The sequence below is a fragment of the Diospyros lotus genome, chromosome 3 (assembly GCF_014633365.1).
Source record: "Diospyros lotus cultivar Yz01 chromosome 3, ASM1463336v1, whole genome shotgun sequence".
NCBI classification, from domain to species: Eukaryota; Viridiplantae; Streptophyta; class Magnoliopsida; order Ericales; family Ebenaceae; genus Diospyros; species Diospyros lotus.
In genome coordinates, this window is record NC_068340.1 from 30,610,460 (window position 1) to 30,630,602 (window position 20,143).

General features: G+C 33.1%; 2 protein-coding genes across 3 annotated transcripts; both read right to left on the bottom strand.

Moving 5' to 3' along the window:
- Positions 1-8,479: 8,479 nt before the first annotated feature.
- LOC127797819 (uncharacterized) lies at positions 8,480-9,577 on the bottom strand. The gene is made up of 2 exons (XM_052330976.1): positions 9,410-9,577; positions 8,480-9,102 (listed from the first exon to the last, which is right to left on the bottom strand). The coding sequence occupies exons 1-2, from the start codon at positions 9,441-9,443 to the stop codon at positions 8,648-8,650; spliced, it is 489 nt and encodes a 162-aa protein (XP_052186936.1). The 5' UTR covers positions 9,444-9,577; the 3' UTR covers positions 8,480-8,647.
- Positions 9,578-11,483: 1,906 nt separating this feature from the next.
- On the bottom strand, positions 11,484-15,268 carry LOC127798207 (protein NRT1/ PTR FAMILY 8.1-like). 2 transcript variants are annotated; one of them, XM_052331597.1, is made up of 6 exons: positions 14,897-15,268; positions 14,486-14,635; positions 14,115-14,384; positions 13,823-14,040; positions 12,740-13,293; positions 11,484-12,535 (listed from the first exon to the last, which is right to left on the bottom strand). In XM_052331597.1, exons 3-6 carry the CDS (start codon positions 14,293-14,295, stop codon positions 11,698-11,700), a joined length of 1,791 nt encoding a protein of 596 aa, XP_052187557.1. In that variant the 5' UTR covers positions 14,296-14,384; positions 14,486-14,635; positions 14,897-15,268; the 3' UTR covers positions 11,484-11,697. The 2 variants fall into 2 exon arrangements, with proteins under 2 accessions (XP_052187557.1, XP_052187556.1); XM_052331596.1 differs by lacking the exon at positions 14,486-14,635.
- Positions 15,269-20,143: the final 4,875 nt, after the last annotated feature.

Here is a 20,143-nt window from a genome sequence, read left to right on the forward strand (position 1 = left end):
TCTGGCGATAACCGTAGAAAATCGCCCACTTCCTCCATATGTGGAGAAGAGGGAACAATGGTAGTTACTTTCATATAATTGCATATAAAAGTTTTCTCTCACATTTTGTGAGAAACGAACATTGAGTTGGTTGGCAGAGTTCTTCTTCTTAGATTTCCTCTAAAAGGTTTTTAGGCTATGACTTAAATGTGACTTCTGTTTTTTGTGATTTCACTTGTGACCAGTGATACAACTATTGTGATTAATCTTCCGCAGTGCAAGTAACATGTATGTTTTTGTTGTTATGACCCCTGTTCTTTTCCATCACATATGAAATATGCATGTTGTGTCAAAGATTCAATCTTCATACGATTTGGTAATTTCATTAGTTACCACTAAAAGTTCTCCATCACTATTATTATTTTTAGCAACACTGCTTATGCTTGAAGTATTTGGTTATTTTCCCTTCTAATCAGTTTTTTGCTTCTTAAGTTTGTTCTACAACTTAAAATACTCATTTTTTATGTATCATTTTTTCTTACAATAGTTATAAGTTTTATATTTATTTATAATCTTGGATCTAACTTTTCATTTGCCACCAGAATTTATATCATGTGTTCTCCCTCTAATCAAAAAATCTTCTCCTTGAGATTTTGAATTTCTCAATAACTATTTATTAATTTTCTCTTTTGAGAACAAAACATTATAAAATTCTTCTAGGGTAAAAGTATCACGATTATAGAGTATGGTGTGTCTAAAAGTTGAATATGAGGTTGGCATATAGCATAACAAAATTAAGCTCAAATCTTTATCATCATATTTGACTTCCATGCTTTCCCAGTTAGAAAAATTTTCTTTAAAAACTTTTAAATGATTTTTAATAGATGTACTTTCTATCATTTAATGAGAATATAATCTCTACTTTAAATGCAACTTACTAGTCAAACTTTTAGTTATACATTACTATTTCAGTTTCAACCATAGAACAACATCAATTTTTTCTTTCAAAACATCTTACAAATTTTGTTTTGATAAATGCAGATATATTTGAGATATGATTTTATGATCTTTACGCTATTTTTTTCAGTACTCCATGAATGTGATATTTTATTAAATCCCAAAAGTGTATCATTTAAATCCATATATGCCAAAATTGCACACCTAACATAGTGAGAATTTAATATTCCAATCCAATAATGAAATATCATATTTTAAGGTTGCCAATACCAATATCAAATAAATAATGTTAAAAGCTAAAAAATGAAAATTCAACAGAAAAAAAAAACAAAATGTATTAATTTTTTCTTTCCAAACATTTTGCAAAATTTGATTTGATAAATGTAGATGTATCTAAGATATAACTTTATGATCCTTATGCTATTTTTCTTCAGTATTCCATGACTGTGATATTTTATTAAATCCCAAAAATATATCATTTAAACTGGATTTGTCAGATTTGGGCTGCGCATATTTGGTAGGTTAGATCTGAACTGGATTTGGATCTTGGTTGGGCCATATAATGAAAGGTAATGGCGGAAGATCGTAGTCAGTAGTGGCAACAGTGAAGAACATATGTGGCAAAAAAAAAACATAAGCAAACGGTCGCGAGTCGTCGGTAAAGGGCACAGGGGCCAACAGTTATGGCAAAGCTCATCATCGGTGGAAGAAGTAAAAAAAACACAAATGCCAACAGTTGGTTGATGAAGATGAAGACGAACGGAGAAAATGGCATGGGAACTATCATCGATGATTGGTTACGAGGGGTAAGACGATGGCTGGAGTAACTAGATGAGTGGTCGATGGCTAAAATGAATCATCAGCAACGACGATGATGGGAAATCGATCATCGACAACTAGGCAAGACAATCTGAATGTCAGATGAACAAATGTGATTGATATTGATGGTAAAGGATCTGACGACAGTCGGCAACAATAGGACATAGGTGAATGAGGTCGAAAGTGATAGAGAACATGGCTAATGACGAAGATGGCGGTGGCGGCTAGAAACCCTAGCTAAAGAAGATGACGAGGGATTGTAAATCCAATGGCTAAGATTGAAAATTGCTGATGGTTTGATCCAAAGGCTCTGTTACCAGGTTGTTAGAATTTAGGATCTAAAAAACCACGACCAAATTATCAAACATACAAAATAAGACAAATTTTAGATGAAAAACTTAAATTGGAAAAATCAAGGATAAAAAGAACAAAATATCACTATAATGATATTGTTATAATAATTCTAGGGTATTGAGCACTTATTTATAAATCCACTACTCATCTATATATGTATACAAAAACTGATTAAACAAATCCATATTTTAGTCATAAAATGAGCTACAAAGAAAATATATCTTAATGAGACTCAAAGAAGATAAATCTTTAATTATAGACATATCCTAATCACAATCAAATTTAAATTTCGGATTACAATTATCACAAAATTATTTACTGTCACCAAAATTTGTAGCTAACAAGACATGTTCGAGAAGGAGAATAAAAAATAATCTCATTTTGTTGACAATAAAGTTGCACAAATAGAGATAGGATAACACAGACATGACATGATACAGACATGACATGATACAGACATGGGATATAGCAAAAATCTAAGAAATTAAGACACAAGAACATGGCAATATATATATATATATCAATATATATACGCACATTATATTATTATTATTATTATTCCTATATAATTATAAAAAAAGTGTAATTCATAAATTTATATTTTACACAATTATACAAATAATTAAAATAGTAATAAAAGTGTTTATTATTAAATTTGCACGATAATATAAAATATAGATTATTCCTCAAATTTCAAACATCACAAAAAATTATGTTGTGTCCATGAGTGTTCTACACATATGTTTAGAGTGTCGGACACCCCTATTCATAATTTTCTTTCTTTTTTTGAATATTTTAAATAAAATTGAGAGTCACCTGGAGCCATGTAGGATTTTGTGTCTACATTCGACGTAGCATTTGTTAAGAAATTTGTATTTTGATTTAATTAGAAAATATTTTTCAGTAAATTTATGTGCATTTTACTCAATTGAAGTATTCTTTGTAATCGAATAATATTTTTTTTACTCAAGTAGATATAATTTGTAATTGAGTAAAGATAGACTCAAAATTGGCTAAGTCTTTGGTCTTAACATTTAATCGAGTAATAATTTTTGTATTCGAGTAAGGATCATAATCAATCGAGTAAACATTGCTTTATAATCGAGTAGTCAATGTATTTTTTTTGTAGCTTAAAAATAATTGAGTAATAGAATTTTCATACTCAAGTAAGCTTAAAATATACTTGAATACATAATGCATCTAATCAAGTAAGGCTAAAACTAAGTTTGAGTAATGCTAAAATTTATTCAAGTATTTTTTGTCAGATTTCAAAAAATATAGCTGTTATACGCATTAAATGATGTCGGTTTCTCTTTATCAGTTCATTAAATGATTTTCAAACCTCATGTGCATACTTTGTGATTTTTTAACAATTGTTTAAGACTTGTAGAGACAAAAAGTGATAGTTATAACTCAATCAAAACATTCTAATTGTTAAATGACATGTCAGCTGTTATTGAATATAAAAAAATCTATAAATAGCTATAGGAAATGCTAAAAAATGTTACAACACATAACGTAATACATAAGAATTCTTTGCAAAAGCTTAAGCAAGCATTCAAAAATCTTTCAAAAGTTTTTTCTCTCACGTGCTTTTAATATAATTTCTTTGAAATATCAAAAAGAGAAAGTGATTTACATTTCATATCTTGTAACTCTCTTTCAAAAGAAATTTTAATTCTTACTGTAATATCATATTTTTCTTTTCATAAATCCTTTTACATATGTTGTGAAAGTTTGGTAAAATTATGCCTAAATCTTAAAAGGCAATTGATTGTGACTGAGCCAAGGTTTAAAAAGGTAATTTGTAAAGGTTAAGTAGTTGATCCCGTTTAAAAGCTATAAGGTATAATAAAAGATATAACCTGTGTATTTGTAAAATTCTTGATAATAAACTGATGTAGTGGGCTAGGTTTTAAAACTGAACCACTTTAAATCTTGTGTGTTGTAATCTTTACATTCTTATTTCATTTCAGTTATTTAATTTTTTTTAAAAAGGTAAAAAAAACTTAATTCACCTATTTTTTGGAATTACTGTTCTTGCGTGGTCCTTCGCCGCTCGTGCACTTAATTTTGGTAGAAAAGATAAATTATAGGTAGAGGGTTTGCCTTACTGCGTAAGGCAAGAAATCAAACTCACGATCTATTAGTGTGAATTCCAACTTATCGTGACCCAACCACTTGACATGTACTCTAAAAACTTAATTCACTCATTTCTTAAACTAACAAGTTTATATATCAACATTAACACTATATTTACCCATTTTCAAGTGGGCCTACACTATCTTGGTCAACACAAATTCACCTATTCATAAAAATATGAAAAAACATATGCATTTATATAAAAGTTTACACATTATACTTTAAACAAGCTAGGGTGCATGTATTGTAAGGAGTCCACTCATTTTCTAAATGAACATAAATTTATTCTATTAAATATTGAAGCTTTATCAAACTTTTTAAATTCTAATAATGTTGGTTTGTAATCTCGACCTTCAGCCCACAACCCAATCTTAACCTTCGACCCAATTTTGGCTTAACCTTGACCTAATTTTGGCCCTGCAACAACATCATTACCGCCTCACACTGGGTACCCGCATCCGCTCCAAATTTCATCCTCATTAATGATAGATCACATCCGCATTTAATGAAGTTTTTGTCAGCACCATCATCAGGGAGCCCCGTCGGCATCGGATGCCCAATCCCATCACCATATAACGCTCGATGCAAATATACATGCCGGAAGACCTCTCATCCTTCTATATAAACCAGCTCTATCAAGAGCAAATGCATGTTTTTTTCTACTCTACCGATATTCTGTCACTCTAATCTCTTACTTACTTGAGTGTCGGAATGTTTGCAAGTGCCAACCACCCCTCAGAGTCTATTCCCTACAGTAGCAAGCTCGCATTTGACCACCATTTTTTTGGGCCGAAAGAAACAAATGTCATTCGATATTTTTAAAAATAAAAAAAAAAAATTATTAACAAGTTTCAAAACCATAACTCTAAACCCATAACCTCCAACTAAAAATAAATATATTTTTTACCATTATAATTTTTTTATATTTATTTAAATCTTACTTATAAAACTAAATAACATGTAACTTTCAATACTCATCAAATAAATCTTCATTTAAAATCTTATTCAATATTTTACTTAGTACTTGCTTGGCCCATGATTAGTTTATACGGCTCCCTAACTAGTACTTCTACTCGTCTAGTTAACGCTCATGCTTCTACTGCTACACTGCCTAGTGCCCATGTTAAAAGCAAAGGGTGTTCAAATAACAAAGATTTGAAGCAAACTCCTCTTGCAGACAGGATTGGTTGATTTTCAAAGTGTATGATTCAACTCTTGGCCTCTCCGCCAACAATTTGTTTGATCAGGATGGTTTGGACGAGGTTAGTAGCATGCTAATTCATAATTCAGATAACCTGCCCCTATATATATTTATATGTTAAAATGAGAGATATAAAATTATATCAAGTTAAAGTTATAATATTTTTTGAAAAAAGATACGAAATAGTCAAAATAAAATTAGAAAGTATTTCAATTTTTTTTTTCAAATTACTTGTTAATTTTTTTGAAATGAATCAGAGCACATAAGCATTATTTTTTTTTATCTATAAAATTCAAAATATACTTATATAGAAAGGGTGAGAAATAAGTATATATGAAAAATATCAGATAAGAAGTCAGGTGACTTCTTTTTCAACGGTCGCAGATAAGTTTAACAAATATATTAGAAATAACAAAAATTTAAAATATTTTTTATATCTTATATTTTTTAATTTATATCTTAATTAACAAATAATAATTCAAAGGAATATATATGTGATGTTAAAAAAAATATAAACATTTAATGGATTTCACAAGCAGAATGGGCATTTAATATGCTTTGGATCCTACAACTATTGTCATGAACTAAGTGAACAAACCAATTATGAATGAATGGAAAAATGCTTGGATTCTCAATTATGAAAAAAAGGAGAAGAAACCCAGTAAGCATTATTAGGAAGAAAGCCACGGGTTTCAGACGAATAATCACAGGAAAAGCTGAAGAGAAAATCACCTGTAAATCTGAGACAGATTCGAGGCGTTCTTGACGTTGAGGGACAGAGAGACAGATACAGAGACCGAGATCAAATGGGTAAGTAAGGCAGACGAGCGAGAGGGGTGCTGTGTAAAGGCTCTCAACTTCGAGGGTTTCGGCAGTATATATATAATCCAGTCATTGGGGATGAAAACGAAAAATAAGGGGTATCCAGTTCCGTTTACGGTCTTGGCGGTTTTCGTTTGATTTCGTTCGATTTTTAAGCATTTTTAATTGAGATCCAACTGAATATCTTGATCTGTCTCAAATTATGAATCGAAATCTGTTAATATGTGACTTCAAAAATATTTAGGCTGTTGACGCTAAGTATTAAAAATAGCAGTTCGGCCTTTTAACTAAGTTTCACATATTTACATATTGCTTGATAGTTATTACCGCCTTGCATTTCCTTCCCCTCTATATATACATATTGGATTTGGGTTTGCAGATAACATACAGTTCTCTTTACGCCGACAATCAGAGAAACAAAGGCTGCAAGGCAATTCCGATCTCAACTCACTAAAAGTGTAAATTACTGGGGGTTTTGAGAGTAGAGATTGTAAAGAAAAAATGTTTAAGTGCTTGAGATACTTTGAGCGTTGTACTCTTGTTCGTTTGTCTTTGATTTAGTTTTTAATTTGTGAGTGGGTGTGAGGACTTTGTGTGTGTATTGTGTATATTCTTGATTCAATCTTTCTAATGAACTGTATAAGAGAATCTTTCCTTGTCGGGAGTAGGATTCTTTCAAATTCGAACACATATATAATTGTGTTCTGTATATGATTGTTTAGGTGTGTTCTCTTCATTTTATTCTTTCATTTTATCTTATATTGTTCTTGCTGTTCGAACGCTCTATGGCTGGCTATTTTATATTTGTATCGTACAGGTAGGGCCATTTTCACAACAAAATCCAACATACCTTACATGAAAAATCTATCAATTTGGTAAGAATGGGGGACACATAAAGAAGCCTTCCCTTTAGAGTTGACCATGAAAACTCTTCCTGGTAAATATTTAGATGTTTAGATTGAGTCATAGTTATTATCGAAAAGGCCAGTCGATCACCTTAATTCTACTGCAATACATACAGAAAATTAAACCTTGTATCTATTTGTTACACTCTAAATCCATAAAATTACAAAAATACCCTACTTTTACTCCTCAAGTCAACACAGATGCTACCATTAGGCAAAGTTAGGCTGTTCTAAGAACAAGGTCGTGGATAGGAATACTAGGGCCTGTACTTTTTGGTGTTTTTAGCTTATTTTCAGTTTTTAATTTTTCAAAACATTGAAAGTGTGTTCTTTTCTTTATTTTCAAAAATAATAAAAAAAATTATAAAGAAAACCCAAAATAATATTTTGTTGTTTTGGGTGTTTTTTGTAAAAACACATAAAAAATTTGAAAACACGAAAAACGCTAATGCTCCCCTCGCGCCCCCTCCCCCAAACCCTTCACATATTTCTCTTTTTTTTTTTTTTTCTCTTTCTCTCTCCTCACTTCTTTCTCTCTTGCATCGGCTGTCGACCGCACCCTCCATCTTCGTTGCTGCCATGAGCATCGTCGACATCGCTCGCCACCGTCAATCGCCCCCCGGGCATTCAATCTTCTTAATTCGTCCTCCAGCCACAATCATTGTTCGTCCTTAGCCACCATTGTCGTTCGTTCTCCGGCCACTGTCGTTGTTCGTCTTTAGCCACCGCCTCCTCTAGCAACTCAGCCACCATCGTTCGTCCTCAGCCATTGTTGCCGATCTGACTTCTCCAGCAACTCAGATCGGCCAAGATCTGCTACCTCAAGCTAGATTCGCCTTCTTCTCCAACAACTTTTAGATTGGAAAAAAAAATAATTTCAGAATGTATTTAATAGTATATATTAAATATACTATATTAGTATAATAGCATATATTAAATATACTATATTTAGATCTGGAAAACTAAGAAAACTAAGCAACTTGTTTGTATTTTTTTTGTAATTGGGAAAAAATATTACAATATTTCACTAATTTTAAAATATATTTAATAGTATATTAGTATTAAATTATTTTAATATAAATAATAATTAAATTTTTTAAATAAAATATCATAAAATAATTTTTCTCAAAATTCCAAAATAAACACATTTTTCAATTTTCAGTTTTGAGAAACAATTTCTCATAATAACAAAGAGAATACATTTTTAAAAATCTCAAAACAAATATTCAAAACACAAAACTCAAAACGAATTCAAAATTCAAAACTAAAAAATAAAACACAAAGAGAAAATCACCTAAACTATAATGAATAATTCGATCTTAAATTAAAAAATACAGTTTCTAATTTAATTAATTTTAAACTACAGTAACCGATTTAATATTTGGACCAAAATAGATGGACTTATTTATCACTTCGCATAAAAGAGAGAATATTCATGCAAGATGGGTTCTGCCTGTGACCTCAAGCATTACTCCACATCAAAGCCTTTCTCCTGAAGCTCCGAGATGACTTCATTCCTCATCCGAAACCACAGCTTCAAAGCCTCTTGCTCGACCTTCTTGTCCTGCAACTCCTTCTGGTAGTTGTACGAGTCTCTGTCCGTTTCCACGATCCCTTTGGGGCCAATCGTCGTACCGATCATGCCGCCCTTGGAGACGAACTCCTCCATTGCCTCCTCGTCGCCCGGGTACGGGAACTTCCGGCGCTCGTACAGGTGGGCCAGCTCCCTCTCCTCCTTGGGCCGCGGCTTCAGCGTCCACCAACCCAGCGGCGACGTCTCGTTGTACACCCAAGCAACGCCGAACAGCGCGTATGTGCACAGCAAGGCCTTGCCCACTTGCTTCCAGAAGTAATGGTCTTCCTTTCCCAGCCCGATCTTTTTCAAGACCATCTCCGCATCGAGCGACTTAACCCATTGAATCCCTGCAAAAGAGTCACGAATATGTCACATGTCTGTTCTTTTGCCTTTTACGCATTTTGTCGAACAGTTTATCGGCAGTATTAATGGAGCACAGTTTCTCTTACCACGCTGCGCGAATCGATAACCCCATTTTTGTGTATGAATTAATTCCAATTCGTGTCATTGAAAATCAAAAGATCGCCCTCAACCGTCCTCTTCCGGGGGTTGAGGACAATGATCTTACAATTCACTATTGTAAACCGTTAATCTGAACCTTGAACAGATAACGAGGGTATGACAGGGGGAGATGAATGAGTATTATGGGCTTACCTGTTTTGGCTTCTTGAAATCGCTTGCGAACCATTGACAGTGGGAAGGCGAGCTGGGGAGAGGAAGGCGTTTGATGAAGAAAATGGCGAGTTGCGAACAATACTGCGGGTGCGGGTAATTGGTTAAGAACTTATGAGCTGGCTGTTAGCCTGTTACCTCTTACCAGCAACGAGCCCGTGGAAAAGAAAATGCCAATGTCGATTAAATTTCTATTTTTACTTATATTTTTTAATTAAAAAATTATATTTATCTATCTCACTTAATTTTAAACAATTATACATAAATTTATTATTAAAAATTAAAATACCACACTTAGCCCTTAAACGGAAAAGAGTGGCACCAACTGATTTGAGAGAGAAAAAAAAATTTATAACCACTAACCCTAATCAATTCTTAAACTTAAGTGAAATTTTAATTTATCTCTAAAGAAGTATAAAAATAATTCATCTATAATTTAAATAAAATTTAATTCGTTTTTGAATCATAGAAGCAAATTAGTCTAAAATTTATTTTAAATTATTGAAGTAAAGTAATTTCTAAATAATTAAATTTTCTTATTTTTCTCAATAAATACTATTTTCTATTAATTTTTAAATATAAAATTCTTTGAGTTTTATTTTTCTAAGTAAATATAATTTTTAATTAAATTTTCAAACATTATATTTGTATTTCTAATTTCAAAAATTAAAAATAATCATGATTTAAAATTAATATAAATTGGTTCATAGCAATAGACTATATTTTAAGCAATCATAATATTTATAAATACTTATCTATTGCTTCCATTATTTTTCAAATCATTTTAAAATTTTTGAAAGCTAAAACAAGCAAACAAATAATACTATTTTATACTTTTGTTTTCAAAATAATAAAATTAAAAACAAAAAGTTGACCAAATCAGCTCTAAATTTTTTTTACGAAGAAAAAGGAGAAGAATAAAATAACATAATTTTTATACAGTTACATTTTTTGACTTTCTTTTCTATTTTTCTCTCAAATTATCAATTTACTTCACTTTCATTCAATTAAGGATAAGTTTTATATTTTATTTTAATTAATTTATAATAATAAAATTGTATGTAATTATTTAAGATTAATTGGGACATTATACCTATTTTTTTCTTGGCATGTAAATCTAGTTTTTTTTTTTTATACCAAAAAATGATGTCAAATCGAGTTCTCAATCAAAAAATAAAACTATGAAAGGGTTAAGTGTCTTACATTATAAATTTTGAGGGGATTTAGTAGATTTTAGCATTAAGAAATAGTTACTTTTCCTTTGTTTTGAATTTAAAAATAAATAAATAAACATTTTGTTTAATAATAGTATGAAAATATTGTATTGATTGAATATTCTTTTTTATTTTTTTATTCCTTGAATTATTTGAGTTTCGTTTGACTATTTCTCAGGGACGGGTGACTTTTTTCTGTGTAAATCTAGATGCGGATACAGTGCGTATACACTCAAAATTGAACATTCAGTGTAATTTATGCGAGACTTGTCTTCCAATCTTACTGTTGGCTTCTAACAATAATTCTACTTTCCAAGTCGCCAGACTGATTTGAACTCGATATTCCATTTGAAACTTCAAATCTTTTACCATTACACGCGAATATTATTTTTTATTATTATTCTAAAACAAGTGCAAAAGAATAAATGATATAACTTGGTGCATTTAATAATATTTCTAAGTTATTTTTGTTGTTTCAAATATTGAGAAAAAAAATAAATGTAAAAATAATTAAATATGTTAATTATATGTTAATATATTTATTTATGAAAATAAATTTTAGAAAAACAAAACATTTTTATTTAACAGGCCAGCAAGCAGGGCCTCCTGGGCTCATGGATTGAGTAGGACATCGCCCAAGCTCCTGGCTAGGTCATTTTATTATGTTTCTGGGTACAGGAGGAAAGACGTGTTTGGTTTATACGTAGTGTATTGTCCGTCATTCCTATAATTAGTTAATTGAGTTATTTGAATTGTATGGCAAGAACCAACACTGTGCTGACGACAAAATGGAATGAGAATTAAGAAAACCAAAAAGGAGTAATCGGAATAACGAAACCATCTCAAATAAAGCAGAGAACTAACAGTACCCTCTTCTTTTTCAGATTTATTTGTTCACTTTCACATCCTTCTAACGCAACCATTCGGAGCCCATTGCCATTGCAGCATGAGCAGATCAACATTTGGAGCATAATCTATTTACACAAACTTCAGTCACACTTGCAGGGAAACAAAGAAAATTAAGCCTATTGTTTGCACCATTGTTGGCACTAGTGGCTATCCGCGGAAAGTCCCAACCGGCCTTTTGTAAGTGTACCACTGTGCCACGAAGAAATAAACTACTAGGTTGATCACACTTAGTATAGCCAATAGATAGAAGAAGTAGTCAAGATGGCCATAGTTCAAGTTATCCGGCAGCCATCCAGGCTTCCCATCCTTAGCAGTGATTGAGGTAACAATAGTCACCAGTAAGGAGCTCAAGTAGTTTCCTAGAGCCACAGTGGTGAGCGAGAGAGCGGAGCAGAGGCTTCTCATGGCATCGGGAGCTTGCTCGTAGAAGAACTCCAACTGTCCGATGAACGTGAAAACCTCAGCGCAGCCAATGATGAAGTACTGAGGAACCTGCCAGAATATTGACATGTGCATCTCCTTGGTTTCATAGTAGTTGTGTCTTTTGATCATTTTGAGCCTGATAAGTTCCAGAATTCCGGCAGATATCATGGAGAAGATGGATATGAAGAGACCGATGCCCATTCTCTGGAGCTGAGTCAGCCCATTCCGCCTGCCGGTGAGTTTTCTGGAAAATGGGACGATGACTCGGTCATAGATTGGGACCCAGAAGATGACACTGAGGGTGTCGAAAATGCTAAGCGATGCTGGTGGGATATGGAAGTTGGAGTTGCCAACACGGGTGTTCATTTTCTCGCCTTGCAGCACGAAGAGGTTGCTCATTTGGTTATACACAGTTGAAAAGATGATGCCTGTGGCCCAGATAGGAAGCAGCCTCACTATGGCTTTCAGCTCCTCGACTTGGGTCACAGAGCACAGCCTCCATGGATCTACTGAGCCCTTTACATGATCTGACTGCCTCTCCACAGCTGCCTTATCAAAAAAACTGAATAAAACATTGAAGAAGAAAATAGTCAAGCAGTGGGTTTGGAAGTCTGAATTCTACATTTCAGTTTATTGTCAAGGTGCAAAGATGGGCTACTTTGAAGACAATGATAGAAATTCAATGCAAAATTGATTGCTGGATGGCTCTCTATAAGCTAATCGACAATCCTTATTGGAAACCGAATTCATCATTTCTGAAACTTACCTGAGATCTTTGGTATGATCAAGCTTGCGGCTTCCTCTGATTCCAGACTCTGCATCTGCAATCTCATACAAAAGAGACTTGTCTGCTGGAACCTTAACTAAATATTTCCTCAAGGAAGCTACTATCACCTGACAGATACGCGTCAGAGGACTGCCACCGGGCTTCTGGTTCCTATAAATCCGGGTACCAGAGAAGAAGCTCACTACAGCAATTGCCATTGTAACCGCTGGGATACCAAATCCCAATCCCCATCCAACATTATCTTGGATGTAAACCAGCACAGAAGAGGCAATTAGTGCACCGATGTTGATTGAAAAGTAGAACCAGTTGAAGAAGGAGCTCTTGTGCTTCTTCTCTGCCTCATCTGAATCATCAAACTGATCTGCCCCGTACGATGAAACACAAGGCTTGATCCCTCCAGTCCCAAGTGCTATCAAGTAAAGAGCAATGAAGCAGACTGTGCTCTGTGCATGTGTTGGGTCGCAAACATTTTTTTCATAACATCTTGGCTTTATTCCGGACACCGTTGCAGACAGTGTCAATAGTGTCATCCCCTAAACACAACCAATGAATTCTCAATACTGGTTTTCATAGTGAGAATGAAGATTTCAAACCATTACATACTCTTCGAATCTCTGCTAAGTGTGTATAATTTGCGAGACTGATTAATAGATTATATAAACTAATAAACTACTTGAAAGTTTGCTTGATTTCATTAAATTTTTTGTCATTTACCTGGGCTGGGTATTTAACATCTTGCAAGCTTCCATTTCCATGGTGACATGGTCATTATGTTGGAATATGATAGGGATGCTCATTATTGGACCTATTTTGACAAGAATGGTAATCAAGCTCTGACTAGGGAAACAAGTACAGTTGGATCTCTACAGATTCCACTGACAGTGAATTAACCTCTTTGGTGAGATTTATCAATCTCGTCGTAAGTTGACTGTTGTCTTGTGGCTCCAATGCGAGCTAATTCTAGCATGCTGGTGTAGCATGTGAAGTATCCATTTCCTTGAAACTGAATCAAATAAACAGAAAATTGGCAAAGCTAGATGAAATTCAAGGAACCGGACTTACAATGACATATATGATTGAGAAGACGGCAATTGTCCAATATCTTCCCAGATAAGCATCAGCAAGAAATGCTCCAATCAGTGGCGTGATGTAGCAAGTCCCAGACCAATCCGACTGATTCTTCGAAGCAGTGGCGCTCTTCTGGTTGAGCTGGTGCTTGAAATACAGGACCAAATTGGAGCTCATCCCATAGTAGGCCAGTCTCTCGCAGCACTCGTTCCCTGTCAGTAAACATTAGCGTCCACAGCCATCTTTTCTCCAATTATGAATTTCAGCTAAAATGAATTGCGTATACCTAGGATATAAGGACAGGCTTTCCATGTCCCAGTTTTCTTCTTGTTGGCAGGATTACCCCGGTAATCTACTGTCCCATCTTTCGTATAGAAATCGTTTTCTACCATGGTTTTTTCTACTAATTGGTGTGTGCTCGATCTGGAATTGTCTCCATCTCTAGAATAGGTATCTTCTTCTGCCATGGTTTTCTGCTACAATCTGTTTTCCGCTTGGTGTGAGATTGTCTTTGCCCAAACAATGAACAACTTCCAACTCCACAGACGGGTCAAATCTGCCATAAAAAAACAGAGAAATCAGGGCGAAAGATTTGCTTCATGTGAAGATGGGGATGCAATAAGTTGAAGTGCTCAGTAACCATCTGTAGAATTAGACCTCTGAATCACAGAAATTCTTGCAATGGAGGATAAAGCATTTGTTTCATCGAAAAAACATAATCATCTATCCTTTTGGAGTTTCAACTTCACAATTTGTTTTTCTTTATCCTTTTGCTATCTACCCGAGAAACATCAAATCAATTGCTATCTACACGAGAAACATCAAATCGTGCAAACTTAGTGAGCTGTTTGGACAAAAAGCAGCAATAACATGACGAGTCACCATTATATCAGCTAAGAGTATGATCTAAATTCACATCCTTCTGACGAAAATTCTGCCACCCATTGATTTAACACGGAAACCCCAAAAAACAGAGGGGGGGGGGGGGGGGACAGAAAAATTAAGGGATATATAAGCAAGTAAATAACAAATAAACGACAGGGTAAAGTAGAACAAAATTGTACGTACTTGACAATTATATGCAAGACCCAGAAAGCAGTTTCGTCTCACGGGCATAATAATCAAGAAGCTGAGCAATAGGTATTGCTCATATAGCACATACACAAGAGTGATATTTCTTGAGTCTCCTTCTTAATTCGAACATACATATGTATAGTGATTATATAATAGTAATAGAGGACTCCTTCTGCAAATGATGAGAGCCACTTTAACCAGTAAAGATGAGAGAGAGAGAGAGAGAGAGAGAGAGAGATTGTGGGCAATTCTTATGCCATGAGAGTCAAGTAGAGGCTGTCCAGCTGTATGAACGCAAAGAAACAGAGGCTTGAATCTTCCCACGATGCGATATTCACTTTGATACGCCCGCCCACCCCATTCCATTCCCATTTGCGTTTGGCCAGTTTTCCACACAAATCCATCCACGGATACAAGACAAGTAGTCAAACGTTGTTTTTGTTTTCTTGTTTGGTTAACGTTTTCCACACCGTCTAAAATCCACTTATTTCCAGTTATAGGGATATATATATATATTATATTTTAAAATATTTTATCAATTAATAAGAGTGTGGAAAAGCTGAAAATAATATGTAATTAGAAGTGTTTAATTTTTAGTTTCGACCGAAGTACACTGGTTGCTGATATTTGTGAAACATTTTATAATTTTGGAACGAAAATGTTATTTTAATACTTAACTGTGATATTTTTATTATTGATATTATTATATATTTAAATTAATATGATTTAAAAGACACTATATTAATATACAAATATAAAAAAAATATATGTATTTTGGACTTTAAAAAGTGGGTGTGGGTTACCTGTTCAATTTGGTAAAAAGGTTGGGAATGGTCAGCGAAGAAAATAACAAACTCTTGTCCATTGTTTTGAAAATGGAATTGAATCAATCAAATTGATTAGTGTATTTATAATTGGCAAAAAGAATAACTATTTTTTTGGATTGTATTTTTCTATTTATAATTTTATTTTTAAATATTAAAAATATAATATTTGAAAGGAGTTTATTTTTTATTATTTGATCTTTTGTTTTATTTTAACTATAAATTTATATTAGTACTTTAACTTAGTTTTAAAATAATTAAATATTATATAATAAATAACGTACTTTAACTTCACGTCACAGCCCGCACTTGAGAAAGCTTCTTACAAAGTAATTATTAAATTTAAAGAGCTTTCAAATGTGGTGGGCACTGCTCAGTCCTCAATCCTCAGTCATCACATCCACAGTTCACACCCTCATTATATTCATCTCTAATTTCAGTGGTAGTTTTATCTCATTATTTTATAATAATAATCAAAAATCAAATCAAATATTCTTCAAGATAAAATTCACACGTGTTATATCTTTTTAATACATTTGAGCACTATCAAATATGCTATTTATTATTATTAATGGATTGAAAAGTCACCAAAGGCAAAGGCAAAGGGATTCCCAAGACGGCTGAAATGAAAATGACACAAAAAACAAAGAAAAGAGAGAGCGTTCAGATCGGGGGATTCATTCTAATTAATTAATTAATTAAACATCACATCGGTCCTGATATTTAAACAAGTCCAAATCATTATGCGATGCCTTAATCTTGTCCTTTTCCTTGTCGCCTGTTGGGTGTTGGCTGTTGCTTTCTGGTTTAATTAGTGGAAATTATGATGACATCAAGCTCATGAGATGAAATCCAAGGCCAAGGCCAAGGGGACTTTTATTAGCAATGGTGAAACTTGTAAGTTTCATTACGTTTAAGAATATGGACCCAAGCCCAACCCACGATGTAGATCGCCCGGATCCCAAACCCAATGGCTGATGATGCGTCCTTTAGTTATCTGCACTACGGAAACGGACATGATAAAAGGCTGATTCTACGCCTGAATTTCAAGTTCAGACTTCTCTCTTCAGAGGTTCACCAAAGAGTCAAATAACCGGAATTTGAATCAAATTAACCCAATGTTGCTGGGGTTCAATTCATTTTGATTTTTTTATGGGTTGGTTCATTTCAATTCATTATGAGTTTGGTTTTCATCTTGAAATAATAAATCAATAAATTTCAAATTTTTAAGAGTTGGCACGGTGGTAACTGACTACAGCAACCTTGGATGGGACCAAAATTCAAAATGTTACTACTAGCCACAAATCTAATGGGTGCTTGTCATGTCTCATATATACATGATTAGTGGGTTTGGTTTATATATTTTATTTTCAATTGAATTAATATTTATATCACATTTAATCTAAAAAAAATGCAATAATGTTTTTGGTGCAATCAACTTTGAGAGCTAGACCTGTCCAGAAGGGTTGTTTTGCTTCAGCAAAGATGATTTGGGATTAGAATAATTCAGTTGTTTCTCCTCAAATTTTCATATTTAATTTTGAAAATGTAAGATATAAATATACCCTCAAACTCTTCTCTTATAATTATTTAGTCCCCTTAACTTGAAAGTGGACCCCTATCATGCATCTCAACTTTTAATTTTACTATAATCACACACTCTCATTTCTCGCAAAATTTTGCGTGAGATACATACGCATTATTAGCGGATTGCCAATGAATAGGGCATAAAACGGAGATCGTTGGCGAAAGAAGGGAGGGGTGGGGGGGGAGGAAACAAAGCTCGTTGGGGGAAGGAACGAGAGGAAATCAAGGTTGCATGCTAAGGAGGTGATGGGTCGGTTGCCATCGACTCGTGAGTTAGTTGGCCAAAGGGTGAGTCAATTGGCTCTCGTCATTGGTCTCTGTTTCTTCTCATTTCCCTTATAAATGACCCATTAATGGTGGGCGTGTATTTCTTGTGTAATTTTATGAGATATGAGATGTGTTATTATAGTAAAATTAAAAATTAAGAGATATATTAAGTTTATTTTCAAATAAAATGATCAAATAATTTAAAAAAAAATTAGACAATATATTTATGGCTCGTACCTTTTGAAAACCGTTAGTGTTATGTGATGGACCACGGACCATGGACCAAGCAAGCAGTGGCAGTGTGATACTTTGATCAAGAACCTAAGCTCATTAATAGACACGTGGTCCTATTAAATAAGGTTTGGAAAATCGAGGTATCCCAATAAAGAGGGGCATTGACCCATCCGTTCAGTCAAAATTTTGCACTCTGAAAGTATAAATAAATTATTATTAAATTATTCGAATTTTTTCTTGACTCTTGTGACATGCATGAGCACACCACAGCGGTAACCAGAATAAGTTTTGCATAACTTTATTTCACACTCTCTGAGATTAATATTCATTTTTAAGTTGCACTCATCTTCATATATATAAGACATTATATGAATAATAATCCTTCATATTAGCTTTGTCTATAGGACCTGAAACTTCTTATTTGTCTCCTCGCAAGCTTTAATTATGTTTTTTACTTTTTTATTTTATTTTATAAACTATTACGTTATATTTCATATAATAAAATGGTATAACCATATTTGACATTTCAAATGAGTTTATATAATTTAAGTCACGTCTTAACTTAATTTATCCCGTGTGAGTAAAAATAAATTTAGTCTCCTTCCGTATTATAGTATTCTATTTCCATTAAATTAAACTTTTGTGTTGGGTGGATAAACTTATAGAAATTCTATTTAGACACACACTTGTAATATTATTAGTGACATTCATGTATTAATTTGTTGTATATTTATATTAATATAACATAAAATATAATATATTAATATAGGAGTGTCACATATATAAGTGTCCAAATAACATTTTTGATAAATTTATCCCTTGCCTCACTTTATTAATACTTCTCTATCTATATCTTTTTATTAAAACCTAAACTTTGTTCATTATAGTACCTAAGCTTAATTATGAACATTCTTCGAAACTTTTTCGTGGTTGCCAACAACAGAAGAAAACCTATACTAAACAAAGCCTTAAAAGATAAAATAATCATCTTCTCACTATTTGTTCAATAATATTGATTACACTTTATTCAAAATTTATTACATCAAGCATAGGGTGTGACGATCAATTTAAGTTTATGTCTCTGGACAACTTCAGATATAAATATAAAATACAATTATATAATTTAGTCACTATTTTATCTCATCAATATTTATTTAATCGAGATATTAAAAGAGCAATTATTGTTTAGCGAACTTACGGAATCCCATAATTACGCACGTAAGTTCGAAAACAGAAAATGGACCATAGATGTCACCTTTATATGTAAAATCCCACGTGAGTCCAACTAGGCCGTGGGACATAGGTGAGATGATGGCAGAGTGAGGTATCAGAATTACCCTTCCTTGTATCCGTGGCATTTGAAAATGCATTAGGGTTCAATGGGAAAAAGGGAAAGTTCTTTTAGGGCCCGGCCGGCAACAAAGGTCCACTTGTGGGTAGGCAAGTTGTGGGGGTGCCCTGCAACTGTAGGTCAGGGACATGGAAGCAGGGGAAGAGTTGGTCACATCTGCCTTAGATTCTGTTGTTTTCCTTTTTTTTTTTTTCTCTATTTTGAAGATTTTTAGAATTAAGAGCAATATACTATTTTAAACTGTCTTCATGTAATTCTTATTTCACTCTCTCTTGAAAAATTAGTACTAAAACACGTTTAAGTAATTTAAAAATTAAAATAATTTAAGGATAAATACCCAATTGATATTAAAACAATATTTCTTATATAAATTCTTTTACAAAATTGGATCGAATATAAATCACAATCAAACCATCAATCACACACACGAATAGAAAATTTTACGTAAAAAACTTAAATCGAAAAAAAATTACAAATAAAAAGAATAAAATATTATAAACAAATATTATTATAACAAAAGTGATATTATCACACCAATTCTAATGACCAACAAAAGTCGACAAAAATTCTACTCAAAATTGAATGTGATAATATTTTAATCAGGATCATATTAAAAAACTCAACATTAAAATTTTGAATAATAATTATTACAAATTCTCATACGCCTGGAGGTAGAAGAAAGCACTAAGCAGCATATCTTCCCACCTTTCTCCCACACACTCCCCCATTCATCAGAATCCAGAACAGTCCCCTATTTTCCCTCTCGATTATTTTCCAGGAAAACTTCTGGGTTTTTTCTTGCTTGTTTCTTTACTGTTTTCCACTTCCAGGGGAAAGAATTACTGGGCCAGACTTTTCTGGGGGATTTCCAGTTTTTTTTTTTTTTTTTTCTCAATAATATATCTTGAGGGAAAGGCAGTTTCTGTTTGCCACTTAATTATTTCTTCAGTTATTACAGTTTTCTTGGGATATTTGCTG

Coding starts and splice junctions, on each gene's coding strand:
- LOC127798207 (XM_052331596.1), bottom strand. CDS start 14,295: ATGGCAGAAGAAGATACCTATTCTAGAGATGGAGACAATTCCAGATCG. Junction 14,041..14,114: donor AGCCTGTCCTTATATCCTAG/GTATACGCAATT, acceptor GTTTACTGACAG/GGAACGAGTGCTGCGAGAGA. Junction 12,536..12,739: donor GATCATACCAAAGATCTCAG/GTAAGTTTCAGA, acceptor TGTTTTATTCAG/TTTTTTTGATAAGGCAGCTG.
- LOC127797819 (XM_052330976.1), bottom strand. CDS start 9,443: ATGGTTCGCAAGCGATTTCAAGAAGCCAAAACAG. Junction 9,103..9,409: donor ATTTCAAGAAGCCAAAACAG/GTAAGCCCATAA, acceptor ACTCTTTTGCAG/GGATTCAATGGGTTAAGTCG.